The sequence below is a fragment of the Phaethon aethereus genome (assembly GCF_964289735.1).
Source record: "Phaethon aethereus genome assembly, chromosome: 3".
NCBI classification, from domain to species: Eukaryota; Metazoa; Chordata; class Aves; order Phaethontiformes; family Phaethontidae; genus Phaethon; species Phaethon aethereus.
In genome coordinates, this window is record NC_138576.1 from 128657631 (window position 1) to 128674630 (window position 17000).

Consider the following 17000-nt stretch of genomic DNA (forward strand, 5'->3'; position numbering starts at 1 on the left):
GCGGGCGGGGCTGGGCCGCCGCGCATCAACATCCGGGGCAGCCGCCGCGCGCCGCCTGGGCGGGCGGTCGATCGGTCAGTCAGTGAGCGAGCGAGTGGCTGCGGGGGGTGCCGGGGGTGTGAGGAGTCGCCGTTTCTGTGTGGAAACCCCCATCCCACAAGCGGGAAACGCGGCGGCGCTGGGCTCGTTAACGGCTGTGGTGGAGTCCAGGAGCGCCTTGAGGGACACCCTCCCCACCCCCCCCCCGCCGCCCTGCGGGTGTTGTCCCTCGGCGCTCGGCTGGCTGAGGAGGAGGAGGAGGAGGAAGAGGAGGAGCAGAAGAAGAAGCCTCTCAGAGGGCAGCGGCTGCAGTCGCACTAGTTCTGTAAGTGAGCTAAATACCGGGATCTCGGTCCCGGTAGGCTGCACCGGCGGAACGGATGGTCACCGTGCGGCTTTTACCGCAAGAGTATGCAGCGGGCGCTGACCTACCTCTGTGCCTAGGTTGTGTTGTGTTTTCCTCTTCTTTCTCCCACAAGTTTTTACTGATAAGAGTAGTGCCAGTAAGACTTCTGTGGTATAGAGTGAGACTGGAAGACACAAAGTAAGGAACAGCGTTTAATGTTGCAGTAAATAAAATGAAGGCCTTTTATCTCCAATTAAGACGGATCTGTAAGTTTACTGTCTGCTGTGCAGTTGGTGATGAGGTGACATACAGGGAAAGCAGTAACGTTTTGGTGACATAGCGATTTTTAATGCACCCTCATTTCAGCAGGCACTGAAATGTTTAGCAAGAGAAGCATATAAAGGCAAAGGAAGCAGATGATACCAGGAAAAATCCCAGTGGTGACAGAGGAAGATAACTCTGGATTATGCATCGTCAGTTCAGGCGGTTTGGTTTGAGATGGTTTGCCTTAGGCCATTCTTTACTGCTATTTTGCCAGCGCTTTTGCATTTACATTGGGCAAAACTGGCTGAGTCTGTCTGAACTGTTGGAGTCAATGGTTTGTAATAATACAGGTGAGAGAGCTTAAAACTTGGCTAAATGGCTGCGCCAGATTCAGTCAATACTTCTGAGCTTTGCTACCCTAATTTGCTTAAGAGTGTAACTTTTTTTCCTGTTAAACTGGTGCCAAAGCAGATAAAGCTGTGGTGGGAGATGAATTCTTCCAGTTCAAGTACATGCACAATGAGAGGAGAGTGCCAGGAGAATGAATACCTGCAGAGACGAGACCTAACTTGCAAAAGGCCAGAAAGATGCAGGGAAGACATTTGTTTGAGATAAAGAAGGGGAACAAGTGAAGGGAAGCTGCTCGAATAAAAGGGCGGAGGAGCAAGGAAATGACTTGAATGTAAGAATACCAAGTTGGAATAATTGCGGCTGTAACTGTAGTTGGTAATCAAAGTGAGTGTACAGTCATGTCCAGCTTTTGCGGAAGACTGTTAGAGAAGGATCATTATTTGAAAAAACAGCCTTTTTCTAATCTTGTGGCAATTATATACTTGCATGCAGGGCTTCTTGCTGGGGTCTTGCTACCGTGATGTTTGTTTGCATCCCCTCTGCCAGGCAGCACCTTGGCTGAACAGGGGGGAAAATCGCCTCGTAAGGACACTTTTTGTTACTCAGAACAGACGTACAAAAATTGATCGGATGGGGGAGCTGTAGTATTCCGTTTTTTCAACATCCTCGGCCCCTTCGTTTGAGTAACATACCAGAAGGAAAGGATGGGAAGGGGTACAAATCAGAGAACTGGTGACATGACGAACTGCAGGAAATAATGATATAAAATAATGATAAAATATTGATGGGGGATGCTGCAATCAATTTTGTAAATGTGTTGCTTTAGCTTGTAAGGGGTAAGTTATCCGTATTTTAAGCAAACAAGTACATTTTTTCATGTGCGTCTTAGCAAAATTCCCTGAAATGTTCAGACTTGTGGAGCTTCTGTTAGGACCGTATGTTTTCCTTTCTTCTGTCCGCTGTTAAAGAACTGCAGTATGACATGATGCTATTCCTGTGGTGAAAGTTGTGTTACTGAACATGTTAAAGTGATTTTAAAGATTACCAAACATTGTGTTCTTCTGTGGACTAAACTGCACTTTAGTTATCTTTGTGAAGGAGTTTCATCAAATTTTAGTTTCTAGAAAGCAGCCTAGTCTAGAAAGAGTCTGGTCTTTATGTACCTGTGTGAAAAAAGAAATTTGAGGGCATGAAAGTTGGGATAAAGATGTAGTGTTACAAAAGTAAGGAAGTCATTAACAATTCCTCTTTTTGTGTAGTGAAGGCATGAGAGTTATTGGAAAGATCTATGACCCTCCAAACTTCGGTAGTTAGTTTATGAAAAAAGCTGTTAAACATAACCAATGAACACAAGAAAATCTAGGTTTATGTGTTTAAAAAAAGAACTCTAAGGGTTCTCTCTGTGTCTATATAGATAGATAGATACACATACATACCTGAGTACCTGGATGGTCCAGCAGAGTTTCCAAATTAGAACAGGCTAGGTCACTCCCATCTGATCTTTGTTGTTTGCTCATCCTTGGGAAATACGGAGCACATAAATGGTTGAAGAAGGAAAAACAGAAATTATTATTTGGGATCCTACAGAGTATCTGGTAATTACAGAATGTTTTGATTTCCCTTGTCCATGAGTTTTCTTGCGTTGAGATGCAAATCTGTTCACGTAAGTTTTATGATTGAGTCAGATGACACATTGATTTTGTCACTAGCAGTCAAAATGGGTATGAAGTGTGCTTATTATCAAAAGCTAAATAAAAAAAAAAAGTAGTAAAATGTTGCATATTCAAGCTATAGATTAATGTATTTGCAGAAGAGTATTACATATTTAATGACTGTTGCTATTAAATGGTTAATTGATCATGCTAAGGAATACCAGATATTACATAAATTACTTTTCAGTATCTGCTTTTTAATTTTAATTCACATTATAGCACAATCAAATCAAACTGTCTTATTGCAGTCTTTGTACAGACCTTACTTTTTTTTTCCTGTACCTTAAATTAACATAGGACTTTTATTTGGGAGATTCCAAAATTATTTACAGATATGTCAACTATGTACTTCTCAAAGATAATCTCTTTCAGCATCATAAGGGGAGTGTAACTTGACCAACTGCTGTGCAAGTTCCTTTTCCTACACATGGCTTTACAAATTTTACGGTCACACCAGGGAAGACCATCATTGCATACTACTACATACTGCTTCCTTCATGCATGGAAGGACAGAAGTGCATGCTGACTTTCTTGGTGATTTGAGTCTGTGGATCCCAGGGAGCAAAATCTGACAAGAGGGATATAATTATTGTTTCCTCAAACACTGTTTGAAAACAAGTTCAGGTAGCTTAGTGTGTGTTTGTGTGTGTGTGTGTGGTTGCATAATGACACCATATCTAAAATCTTTATAATTTGTCACAAATTTAGATTTTGTTCTAGCCAGTAGGAGAAAAAAAATTAGGCATATATGACATATAAAAAGAGTATGTGAATTTTTCTTTTTGTGGAAAGTAACAGATCTGAAAGCATACTGGGCTTTTGTTGGTGACTGAAGCTGTAGGCAGAGTTGTGGCTCAAATCCCACACAGCAAGAACAAATGTGTATTTCCAATGCTTTAATTAATTCCTAATGTTGACACAGTTTAAGACTGTATAATAGCAGCTAGCTCTTGTATATTGTTTCTCATCATTAGATCTAACAGCATTTTATAACCAGATGCAATTAAGACACACATTGATGTCCATCCTAATATGGATACGCTTTAAATAAACGTAACATTTCTGGAAATTTCTTTCTCCAACAGCATTAGTAAATGTGATGCATTTTTATTGTACTGAAGTTGTATGCACAAACTGGGTATCGCAAGTTTTATGAATATGGAAAGCAAATGAACCAACAATGTCCTGAATATAATTAAAGATACAAAATATAGAGCCATACATAATCACAATGCCCCAACACAGTGCTTAAATAAATAGGAGTTTTAAAGAGGGACTTCCATCGCTGATGTTTTTGGATCATTAGTGAGTGTAAGCTTCCCCTGTCCTGTTTTAAGGAACAAGGATAAGCCTTTGAGGAAAGAAATTTTTAAAATGCATAGAGTGGACATGTCATCATACATGTTTTAGCTTTACTACAGCCTGCTTAAAACTGAAGTAAGTGCAAGAAAGGAAGAGCCAGTTTTTTTAGGTTTTTTAAGGGTACTATTCTTTTCAACACTGATATTCTTGAAATAAATCATACATAACATTTTTAGTTAACAGTTAAGTATCCAGTAACACTTAAGAGTTGCTCTTTAAGTCAAGGTGAATGCATAATGGAGCATGCTCATTAATGGTGACTTGGGTGATGGTTATCACTGTCCATCTTTGGTGTGTGAAGTCACTCAAACAACTCCAGCTTTGGGCATTTTAATGACTGTCATTACGTACAGAAACCTGGAAGTTCTGATCATACTCCTCTCCCGCTGTACAGCTGAATTAGTTGGGGTTGCTTTTCCACTCAGTTATGTCTATCTTAAACCAGCACAATGCAGTGGAGAGTCAAGACCTTTGAAGGACAGTCCATCAGTCTGCAAGTAAGTCGTGTACTAATGGAAAAATGGGGCTTCAATACATACGATTATTTTCCTAATACGATCAGAGCATTTGATTCTGCAGTTTAGAGCAGTCCATCAAGTGGTACCTTATGTACTCTTAAAATAGTGGCATTCAACTATTAATAGTAAACAGTAGCTTCTAAAAACTAATACACTTTTTTTTCCCCTCAGTGAGTCAATGCTTCAGAGGCACACTAAGGTTTTAATCTGTTCTGTAAAACATACAGCTTTCTTGGCTAAAAAATTTAAGTGGTCTAATTATCTTAAATTCAGGTTGGAATTTTAATATCCTGTTTTCTACTCACCTGGCCACCTTTCTCAAATGTTTCCTTTTAACATTCATTTATGTTCTCATTGGCTTTTGTAGGTAGCAAAGTAAAATAATAGCAGCTTGTTATTTTGATAACCTTGATATCTTCAAGCAATTACAAATATAAAACAGGAAAATGGAAAGAAGAGAAAGGGACAACCTGCGTAGTAGAAACATGCAGTATTTGCAATTACTGACGCAAAATAAAGGATTCCAAGCTACTCCTAACAACTTATACATTCTCTGTTCAAGAAAATGTGACATTACGTGGTGTTTGAAATAGCACTTTTCCTATATTAATATACAAAAATATACTTTGTTAAAAGTTAACAAAAATAACTTAAATTTTTGAGAAGCAATAAAGTCCTTGTTGGGACGGAAACTCTTGTTTGCTTATGTTTTGCATGAAGTAAGCCTACTAGCCTAAACTGGTGGCTTTCTAATGCTCTTTGTTTGGATGTCCAGACCACACAGTAAGTTTACTGAAAACTTACTTTCTCAATAACCTTTTGTCTGAGACTCCCTGAAACAGTGATTGAAAATTAGTGGCTTAAAAAACTATCCTCAGAGATTGGAGGATCTTTTAAGAGATGGGGTTACAACACCATCTAAAGGTAAATAACAAAAGATGAGAGTTTCTGAACATTCTTGCTGCATTGTGGCTTCAAGTCAAACTCTCAGTTAATTTTAACATTTTGGCTTTATTCTTTATATTAATCTTAAAAAAATAAAATGTGGCACTGAGATGTTATGGCTTGTTTGTGTCAAAGTACCGTGTCCTTTGGTTTTCAGGGGCTTGACATAATGAACAAAGGGAAAGAATTATTCCCTGGACAATGAAATGGCTTATCCTCTGCATTTAAGGACAAACTAATATATAAAGGGTAAGATGACTAATTCAGTGGAATAACTTAATTTCAATGAAGTTGAACATTGAGGATATAAATGTTCTGCTATGCATTTACTATGCAATTTACAATAACTACTTAACATTTATCTCTTTAGCTGCACTAAGCTCCATGCCTGTGGTCTTGAATCAGAAAGAACTATCACTTAAATCAGTCGGAGTTGTAGCTGAATGCAGTTTTTGATCTTAAAAATATTCTGAAGATTTATTTTAAACCTGAAATAATAATAATTTAAAAAAAATCTTCAAACAAAGCAAAGCTTAAGTGGTTCTCTTGAGATTTTCATAAAGATGTAGTCTTTGGATAAAAACCCAATATACCAAATGCACACCTAAAATACTTCCCCTGCTCCCCTTTCTATAGGCTCCTGAAAGAATGATTTTTGTAACAGTGTGTTTTAATGACCAACTACTATTCTGAATGCAATATTAAAATAAATAAGATAGCACAGTACAGAGAAACATGCCTCCAAGTCATACCCCAATTGTGCAATGAAACCATTCCTCTGAAGGTGAAGCAAGATCATTAAAAGTGAGAAGTTACTTATAGACAATTTATGTTTTGATGCTTTTCCAAGAGTTCCTTTACTAGTTTCTCTAAAGAGAAGAGATGCTCATCTACATCTTCCGGTACAAGATTTCTGATAGAATTAGCAAGTTCAAACAGATATTCTGTGTTCCTTCCACTAGGACCAACTGCATTAAAAATCTGTTCAGCAATTTCTTCTAGAGGTGCTGGACCAAGGTAGTTAGGGTTGTCACAGGTTCCAATGTATAACAAGACATCAAATGGTTTTACTGACGAATCTTTTGGATAGAAAATGACAGTTGTAGTCCTGTAGCCTCCTTTCTCTCTGAAATCCAGGTATGCCTTTACTTCACATTCTTGTCCAGCTGGCAATCTGTAAGCAACACCCCATACACACCCCTGTTGAAGAACATAAGAAAAGAAAACCCAAGCAGTGTTTATAAAGACGCTCACAAATTAATGTATTTCTATTGTATTTAGACAGAACTCTCTTTAAAAAAATTTCTTCAATTTTCAGTCTTTTTAGAGCTATTTCTTGCGCTGTTTATAGGAGTCCCAAATTAAAAGGGTTGTTTTATTTAGGAAATCTTCAGTCAAAATGGTAATGATGCAGACTGATGATCCACTTTCTTGCTCATGCTGAGGCCTTTCTTACAAAACAATTTCTTGTTGCAATTAAGTTTGAAGTAGTAAATAGCCCTTGGCATGGGCTACCAAGGAGCTGGCAAAAAGGATACGAAGTATCTTCCTGACCTCACAAAATTTGTATCTGAAAATTAAAATTTTAAACAGTAATTTTGATCGGGTCCTTTCTCTGTTTAGTTGCAGTTTCATTTCTAAGGACCTGGATGTCGCATCTGTTATATGTACTTGGAGGGATGAGTGTGGTAACGTTAACTGTGCTGAAACTGAATCAGATAAGAAAAATCTGCGAGATGAACCTTCATTTTGCACAAATAAATGTGGCATACCCAGTATCTCAGCAAACATTTGCAGGATATATTTCATTACCATCTTCAAAAACTTGAATATTTCTTCAACCTCTTCACAGAAAACATCTCTGAAAAAGTCTTTAACTGTGATGTGAATTAGTTATGCCCTCTGACCAAGTTTTATATAAACAGTGAGATCAGTGGAGGGATTGATTTGCATGGATTTTTGTTTTGAAGTAGCGTAGAAAAATGATGATGGTCTGTTATCCACTAAGGGCTACATATTGTTTCTTAAAAGTGCTGTTTTAAAATAAATTCTAGTCTGTTCTGTCTGCTGGCAACATCAAATGTCAATTCTTCCTGCAGCTAAGTAGGTATACATATCAGTGCTTCGGTAATGATGACAAAGCAATTAACATTTTGGTTTCTTCCCCCTAAAACTGGATCTTAGTATTTAGTCATGATATCAGATGATGCTGAGGGGGTGGTGTTAAATCATAAGTGTTGAATTTTGCAGTCAGACTATATGCTGGTCAAAGGCATTTTATTTAAAAAAAATAAAAATCAGGAGTCATTTTCTATTGCATCCTTTGTAGATGTTACAGCATTTAATGTGCCGTGGCCAGGAACAGCACTAATGAGTACAAAGATGGGTTCCTTGCTTTCCCACAGCCATCTGGGATGTGGGTTCACTCCAGCTGCCTGCAGGAAACATGTTAGTTTTAAAAACACCCTCTTCTACGCATGTTACTCTCTTGAGTTAAATCTGCCATTCAAACCTGCTTTGGTGTTGATAGGAAAATATATATGGGTGTGGTATAGATGGGGATTTAAAGCAGACACTTTTAAGTGTTACTGCTATTTAATTAATTTAGTTTTCAGTATACAGGATTCCTATTTCAGATGATGGAAAATTACAATCCAGAAATCTGACAAGGAGTATGATGTTGTTCTTCTGTGTGGTTTCCTCTTAACTGGCAAAGAAATTCAGATGGAGCAAGTTAAAATAACTCTCTGAATGAGATGCTTCCAAGCTGCACTATGGGTATCACCAGCGAAAAAGGACACACAGGCTAGCACAGACCTGGGAGCTGGCATTGCCAGTAAAAGTGCCACTGCTGTCACCCCAGTATTCAGTGTCTGCGTGTAGGGGAGCAATTTCTGCAGTCTGCTAAGATAGCTTCAAAATAAGGTTACCTTGTTAAAGTGCAGAATGAGTCACTGAAATTAAAGCAAATGACTTGTCATATCATTTGATGTTTGCGTGTAAAGAGTGATTATCTGGCCACACCACATTCTGGAGAGAAGGGGGAAAAAAACCCACAACCAAACAAAAATGGTTTGCTAAGGGGCAGAGAGTTTCTATGGTAACAAGTAAGTTTGCTTAACAATACAAACTGAGTGACAACAAGCGTAAGCATTCTTTGTCTCTGTAGGTGTCTGTGTAACATAATGGTACCCAGCAGTACAGTAATGTGAAAAAACCCCATACTGGAAAGGTGCAGAATATTGCAATGAGACACAAAGCACTGCATCTTGCTGGTTTTGCTAACTGCAAAAAACAGTTGAAGTTTTTTGATTACTGCTACACTTAACCTCTCTCTGTGGCTGCTCTCAGGGAAGTAGATAGGTAAGGCAGCAGTATCATAATTGTATAGGTAAGCAACTGCAAATAAAAACTACCTACTACCAAAATACCCATCCTCTGTGTCTTACGGCCTGGTGCCTTGTGGCCTTTCTCTCCCTCTGCTCCCATGCCATCCTTCCTTCCCTCTTGCCCCTCTGGAGGCTCTAGTAGCTTCAGGGATTCCCTCTCTGGGAGCGCTGTAGAGACGGATGGACATGACCATCGCAGCTGTCCCCAGCAAGGTGCCAGAACAGAGCGCACTGCTGGACGTGGCAGGCATGGAGGATCATCAGGGAGCGGGAAAGCAATTGCAGCCAAGGTGTATCCTGCAACAGCCTCCCCTGGCCTTCCCCAGCCTAGCTCAGTGCTTTTCTCCTAGCTGGTGAACAGTCCAACTGAGAGCTCTCTGTGGGTAAGATCCCTAAAAAAAAATTCCAGGTAGTTGTAAGATATCTTCTTTACTATCAAACAGAATTAGAAATGGGTAAATGTAAGACTAAGTACTTTTATAAGCAGAAAAATCTTCATTTTCCTACAGCTTACACAACTGTAAGCCTAGGCCTTGTTTGATCTCCCTCCCCAGTCTGGACACTCCTCTTGCAAACACTTCCCTTGCGGTTTCTAAGAGAGACCTAGGGAAAAAGTCAAAAGATATGCAAGAATGGTAGACTTGGGACAATGACCATCACAATATTACATAGAAACCAAAAATACAGTTGTGGCACTTAATTCCTTAAGCATTTTATCTGTGTAGCAAAAAATAAAGCAAGGGTATCTCCTTTTTTATCACTGCAATGTAATCTTGGTTTGTTTCAGTTTTTATTTTGGGAAGGCAAGATGACAGTTCTGACACAACATCTGGGGGTCTACTATTGGCGTATTGTCAGTACTGTAGATATGCTGAAAATAAAATTCTGCATCTTATAACTGGATAGCTGAAGTGACTACTCTGGAAAATATTTTTTAAAATATACCTTTGGTAATAAGACACCCAAACTACTTCCAGTTCCTTAGTTTAGATTGCTTGATTTATTTGAAACAATCAAGAGTCATTGGTGTTAACGCCAAGAAATTCTGAGAGAACTTTTCATTGCACTACAGATAACGGAATTATTTGCTTGTAGAGAAGCAAAAATCAATAGAGACTTAGTACACAGGTTGGGAATGCAACAGGACATTTTGTACACTACAGAGACAGAACAGGAGTACTATACCTCAGGATCTTCAACCAGAGTCACAACTCTTCCAGGCTAAAAATTAAAAAAAAAAAAAAATCATAGTTCACTTAGAGGCTTTTATCCTAAATCATGAGCAAAACCAAAGCAAAATTAAAAAAAAAAAAAAAAAACCAGCAATGAAAAGGTCAGAGAACTAATCCAGGACAATCTCATTAAGTTCTATTTCTTTGAGGTCCAGTATAAATATTTTCTGAGAGTAGCTTTTGATCTGTATTAGATAAATTGTGATAAAATATTAAATTCTGAGTGGAAAGTATCTGCAACATAAAAGTTAAATTAAGGGTGGGATAATAAATAAAAGGGAGGATTTGCATGTCCTTGCTTTGTGCTGTTCAGACTCAATTCTATTCCTGTTTAAAATGGTGACAATAATTCACGAATGTAAAACTGTCCTCGAGAAGTGCACCTTCCTCAGTCATGTTGTTTCTCCACAGTACTATGCAATTTTTTTCTTCTCCCCCTCCCAGCTCACTCCCCCTTACTGGGCAGAGGGAGGATACCTTGGTAATGGCCTAATTTTACAAAGAGTTACTTCTTGCAGGAAGACTAAGATGACAGTTTGTAAATACTGAAAAGAAAATTGTTGAAATTTGTTGTATAACCTGGAGAATAAAATTTTAAAACATAAAAACGTATGGAGAACTATATCTGTAGTTTAAAATGGCTAATTTTGCCATCAGATTAGCGTACAAGTGTCTTCGGTTAGAGGAAAGGGAAAGCGGAGGTATTAGCATTCACTCCGTTCTAGTGTAGGATAGCAGTTCATTCTCTTAGGAGTTGCAGAGATAATCTGAACTTGATGTACTTGGATGCATGGCTTTCATTTAGTCTTACCTAACCTTCTGTCTTGGGCTACTACATTTCAGCCTTTCTATGATTCATCACTAACAGTTTCGTTGACATATCCATGCTTTTCTGTTTGGTAAGTCCATACTTGTGTTTGTCTCTCTCACACAGTAAGAGTGCAGGGTTTTCCCCTACACTGAGTCATTGGCAAGCCATGCATTCTTTTGGTAACAAGCCAAATGTGAAATCTAGTTTTTGTAGAGCACTTTATAGATACCATCAACTGTAGATATTATTTATTCAGTGTCAGATCTTTTATAATCTTAAAGGCTGTTTATTTGTAAGCTCTGAGGTGCTCCATTTTTTTTACTTTCACGCCAGTTCTCTCCCAGCATCAGGCATCTATTCTTAATCTGATAGATAAAATAAGGCAACAAAACTAAACGAATACTAAATTATTACTATTTGAGTACTTAGAGAAAATAGATCTGTTACCTAAGTTCTCTTGATCAATCATGGTTTCCTTTTCTGAAGTTTTTTGGCTTTAAATTAATGGCTAAAAGCCCTGACTTGTGTACTCAACACTGGTCACTAAGATTTTGTAAATTACAGATTAAAGAGACATTGTGTGGTGGGAAACAACTTTCTCTTTATTACCAGGAATGCCTGTATTGGAAACCTAAATACTAAATGAAAGTAAAGTACGGAAGAGTACTTAATCTTCACACTGGTTGTGTGATGAAAGAATGATCTGTTTGTCCAGGGAAGGACAGGATATTTATTGTATTTGTTTTAGGTAGTTCCAGGCAAGACAAGGACGCTGCGAACAAACACCGTTAAGGAACCATGGGCGTTACCTCCGCTAGCTAAGTAAATGAAATAACACATCTATAAATGACCAGCCATATAATATAGAGCAAAACCATTTTTGTTGTGCCCAGGGAGTATTGGCAAGGGCAAACTTGAATGATCTCCCAAATCCAGTGTCTTTGAGGGATTTGTGTTGGTTCTGTACAGCCTACTACCAGGAAGGCTGACAAAGGCAACCTTGCATTGGATCACTCGGGAGCAGCGATGTGGTCTGCAGCCACGTGGGAATTTTCTAAGGCTTCTGTAGGGCTAACAGCCATCACCTCTCTGAATCAGAAGGGAAGCCATTGCAGCAAATTAAATACACCTTGTTTCAGCTCGTAGCATTGTATTTCACTTCGGGCCCTCAACTGTACCATACACTAGAGCTCCCAAACATACTGCTGTCTTAGAGTGCATGTGATGGGAGATTCTTCTAGGCTTTACCATCCTGGGCTCGGTAAAAAGAGGAAAATAGCATTAGCATGGTGTAGAGTCTGCGACATTCTCCTGGCATGGGGGCTTAGTCTATCTGCATGGAGATAAAGTTCCTCAGGACAGTCCTGAGGTCTAGCTGATGTGTGCTATGAAAATAGTGGGGTAAACTGAGTAAGATCTTCCACTGTTAAATTGTTTTCAGTGGTACCATGAACTACTCAGCTACTAAAATTACTAAGTATTTACTGGTAGAGGAATCAATTAATTTGTGCATCTGGATATGAAAGTAAGATGGAATAAAAAGAAGTATGACCTTAGAAATATTTTTAGCTTGATTACCTCTTAATTTTTTTTCAGAAAGGGAGGTGTAGATTTGCTAATAAGTGGGGAATGTAATAATTTAAAATGGTTTCCTTAAAAGCAAAAGTGTATTTAAACAAAGTGTAGCCTTTTCTACTTTCTTTTCTTGTGGCTCATGATGGCATAACAGGAGCCTATCTATCTGTCCTCTCCCCTAGTCGCCTTGCTGGCAGCCATACAACAGGAAGAAGCTGCCAGGGTAAATCGGGGGGAATCATGGAGCTGGGAAAGCACCTCTGGAGATCCTCGAGGCCAACCTCCTTTTTTCCTCCATTTCACCTTTAACAAACTAAAAGCCCTTCATTATCTTAAAACGGTTCAACCTTAAGCTGATCCAGTAACTCTACGCTTGCAGACGCTCAGAGTTTGCTGTTTGGACAGTGGCAGCAGACAGCTGGAGCTACATTAATCATGTCATCAATTTCCCCCAGGTTTTTTTCTAAGCACACTGGAGGGCCAGGTACAAAGACAGTCTCTGGCAGAGCCAGAACTGAGATTCCCCAAATGTCAGGCCTGTCGCTGTGCCGTGCAGCCAAATGAATGCCAGTGCCGGATTGAGGAGAGAGGCTAAAGCAAGCGGTCCGAAGGTGGGAGGGAGGAGGATTGTAAGGAGAGGAAGCCAAACTTCAGTGTTTTGGCAGCCGCAAGCTATTACTTTGGTTCAAACCATACTGTGACAATAATGGCTTCAACTGTTGAATACATTTACACTTCTGTGCTGTTCCGTGCAAAACCAAGCCCCCAGATTTTAATGTTTGAGAAGGTATATGTAACTTATGCAGGTTTGCATTTCTGTTGCCTTTTTTTCTGAAGCTTGCACTAAGAAATTTTAATATTGCTGTTTATGAAAACACGTTACTTATTCAGGTCTTTCTAAGCCAACAGCATTTTTTTCAGGGAACACCGTTACTGCCTGGTAAAATTCAAGCTGCTTTCATGTAGTATTTGGAATAATCATCTGGAAATCTTATATTTAAATACAGCTAATGCATAAGTTGCCGTATATATTTCAAGAAATGGTTATTCCTTTTTTTTGCATTCTTAATCTGTTCTAACAAAACTTTTTCCAACTTAACATCCTGTAAACTGTAAAATATGGCACCATGATTAAACGTGACTTTATAACTAGTTAACAGTCTTAATACAGTATGAGTTGAGCAGTTCAAAGTACGAGAGTACAAGGTCATCCACTGTTGTACTAAAAGCTTGCAGCCATTGTACATAAAAGTGCTCTGCATCTTTTTGTTGCATTGACCATGGAATGTTGAAGCAACAAGTGTTTTCAGGAGAGGTTTTTTTAACTTGTTGGCTACTATTTTATTTCTGTTCTTTAAAATGTGATCATACTGACAGACCAATTTCACTTGTAGTTCACCCACAAGACATGTAATTCATCTCTGATGTCAAGGATTGTAAAAAATTTTATAGCAGAGAGCATTTGGCCTGGTGAAATGAGAGGTCCCAGATGTGTGTTTTCTCCGCTTGCACTGAGGGAGCCTTTTTACTTTGCAAGTAGGAGCAACAACTCACGGACTGCAGGAATTAAAAAAGGCATTAACTTGTTGATGCTGACAAGAAGTGTATTTTGTTAATGCTAAGTGTTTATATATAACATAAAATCCATTAAGCAGTTTACATAGTATAGTGTGTATATATATACACACTATAATATATAATAATATATATTATATATTTTATATTTATTTTATATAATATATAATACAGTATGTTTTTATACATATATATAAAAAAAATAGTCACCTGTACCCTCAGTCTGTCCAAACAAGCATCTAAATAGAAACAGAACAAAGCATGGGCTCGTGTGGGGGTTTTTTGTTAAGGCTCTGTACGCCTGCAGATTATGGTTCCGGGTATGATCTTGACTGGGGCAGAAATAAAAACATCTAAGCTTCTTGGAACCAAGTGTATGCTGGTTGGTAGTAACCAGGCGTTGCCATTTTGCAAGATTTCCAAGATGTACACAATCACTCTTGAGTATTCCCCGGAATTTCAGCTAACCCAGCAGAACATAATGCATTGAGGTCACCAAGGATACTTGCAAAAAGGAAGAAAAACCGGTCCATGCAGGTTTTACTCCTTTCTGAAGCCCCAAGAGTAGGACTTTCTCTGTTGACTGATGAATTTTTTTTTTTTTTTTTTTTTTTTAAAGCCTGGTTTCCTAAGTAGGGGAGGCTGAGAGCGGGGCAGGTTTGGAGACAGGAATTGTGTTTATGATGGCATGTAAGCCGGGTGACAAAGCAAGGCTTTGACTCAATCTTAAAAGCAACATAGTAAAGGCTTTTGGGGCTCAAGTTCAGAATCGGGAAAGCTGCATTAGCACAGCATTGCTCCAACCTGAAAAACATGCCTGCCAAGCCCCAGTCCGCTTGCACATAATTTGTTTCTTTGCAATAAACTTTTTTTGGTTTTTTTAATACTAGATGCCCAACTCTTGCTAGTACCTGAAGCATTGTGATTTGCCTTGCAGGAAACTGCATGCGAGGGTGTTTCATATTAAGTACTGTGCAAGTTATTTTACGGTGTTTGAGGCTTTCACTAGTGCTATTTAGAACTAGATGAATATTTCTTTCATGCCACATGTAGCATGCTCTGTTTTATTTTTAAAAAGAATCCTTATGCCTTTTCTGGAGGAGCTCTTTTAAAACCATATTCCAGTTCCAGAGTGGAGTTACCAGGGTGCAGGTTAGATGACTTTAGGGAGCATCAGGAAAACATACTTTCATGATAAAAAAACAGCATTCAAAGTAGGTAAATTGTTATAGAGAGCTGTATGCAAGTACCGGTATTATACACTTATCAGTGTATCAGTTGGCATTTCTGATGACTAAATCGTGAGCGGCATCTGCAGCCGTAAGTAACAGTCCTGCCACATCAAAGTCATTCATCTGACTTGCCAGGTGCTTCTGTAACCTGTTGTTTCTTTCACATTTGTTGAGCTATTTAGAATTATATAAGGGCGATGGCCCTTCTATGGGGAGGGTGGTACAGGCTTTCAAAGCAGATAAGACTCTTATTCTTACTCCTGTGGCTTAAAAATACATATGTTCGCATGAAATTGGGAATGCTTGCTTCTGGCGTTCTGGCTTCTTTTTCCTGGTGCCTTTTCCTCTGCCCACCCCTTTCCAAACAGTAAGTGTTTACAGCAAGAAAACTCCATGAGTTTTCATTTGAAACTAAAAAAGCTGAAAAACAGTGAGGTAGTTGCTCAGATCAATGCTTCTGGCCTCTCCTTACTAACCAGCCTTTCCCTCCGAAGCCTGACACCCACACTGAGGTGTTTTCCCTTAGTTATTTAGTGTCTATAATAACTTTTAAACATATTATAACGATAAATAAGTTTCAAAATAACATTAAAATGGACCGCTGGTTAATTTTGTAACCATTCTTCTCCTCTTTGAAGTCCATTACGTTGTTTGTTGAAATTTTTTTTTTTTTTTTTTTTTGCAATTGATAGTACAGAAGAAAGGGAATTCTTAGCTCTGGGAGATACTTCTTGCCACAATGAAATAAGTAGAAGTCAAAGTGGAAATACTTCACCTCAGTACGCTACAAAAGAAGACGGGAATACCTGGTACGTCTTACGTTGCCCATAAGACATACTTTTTAGTTTAAAAAAACCCCACGCAAACCGAAAAAGAAGGGCAGTCGCCGGGACCGCGAGCAGCGCCGCGGGCCGGGCCGGCCGACAGCCGCAGGCCGGGGCGGGCCCCGGAGGGCGCTCGGCGGCGGCGGGGGCCGGACGAAGGCCGCTTCGCTTCAGCCGCGGGGCCGAGGCTTGGCCCGCTCCCCGCCGCGGAGCCCTCACGGCAAGCACCGGGAGGCCGAGGCCCGCCCGCCCCGCCGCCGCGGTGAGGGGCCGCGCCGCCGGGCCCGCCCGGCTCCCTCCCCGCCAGTCGCCCGCGGGCCTCACCTTGCCCGGCACGCCGCGGTGGTCGGTGCTGCCCTGCCAGAAGCGGCGGCTGTAGCCCGGGATGCGCCCCACCATCTTCTCCTCGTAGGGGAAATCCACCTTCCAGATGAGGGAGCCGTAGCCGAACACCCACATGGCTGACCGGCCGCCGCGGGCCTGCGCACTGCCGGCGGGGCGGCCCGCAGAAGCGGGCGGCCCTTTCCCCAGGCGCGGGGCAGCGGGGCCGGCCCCTGAGGTGCCACCGGCCTCGGGGCTTTTGCGGAGGGGCGCGGGGGGCTCCTGCCCGTCTTGCCCACGGAAGTTCAGCTTTGCGGTTATCCCAGCTGGCCGAGGAAGAGGTACCCCCTGCTCCTCCCGGAGCCGCTGCGTGCAAGCAGGGGAGCTGTTACCCTCCCAACCCTCTGCAAACAACCAGACTCCCCTCAACAGCCACAAACCAGACCACACAGAAACCTCATTTATGTAGTTTGTACTAACGGGCATCTCTTTTATTTTTTCTTC

The 17000-nt window shown here is 40.2% G+C and overlaps 1 protein-coding gene across 1 annotated transcript; it reads right to left on the reverse strand.

The window, feature by feature from the left end:
- Positions 1-6353: 6353 nt before the first annotated feature.
- CHAC2 (ChaC glutathione specific gamma-glutamylcyclotransferase 2) lies at positions 6354-16669 on the reverse strand (the record flags this gene model as incomplete). The annotated part of the gene is made up of 3 exons (XM_081997731.1): positions 16500-16669; positions 10112-10147; positions 6354-6737 (listed from the first exon to the last, which is right to left on the reverse strand). The coding sequence occupies exons 1-3, from the start codon at positions 16632-16634 to the stop codon at positions 6354-6356; spliced, it is 555 nt and encodes a 184-aa protein (XP_081853857.1). The 5' UTR covers positions 16635-16669.
- Positions 16670-17000: the final 331 nt, after the last annotated feature.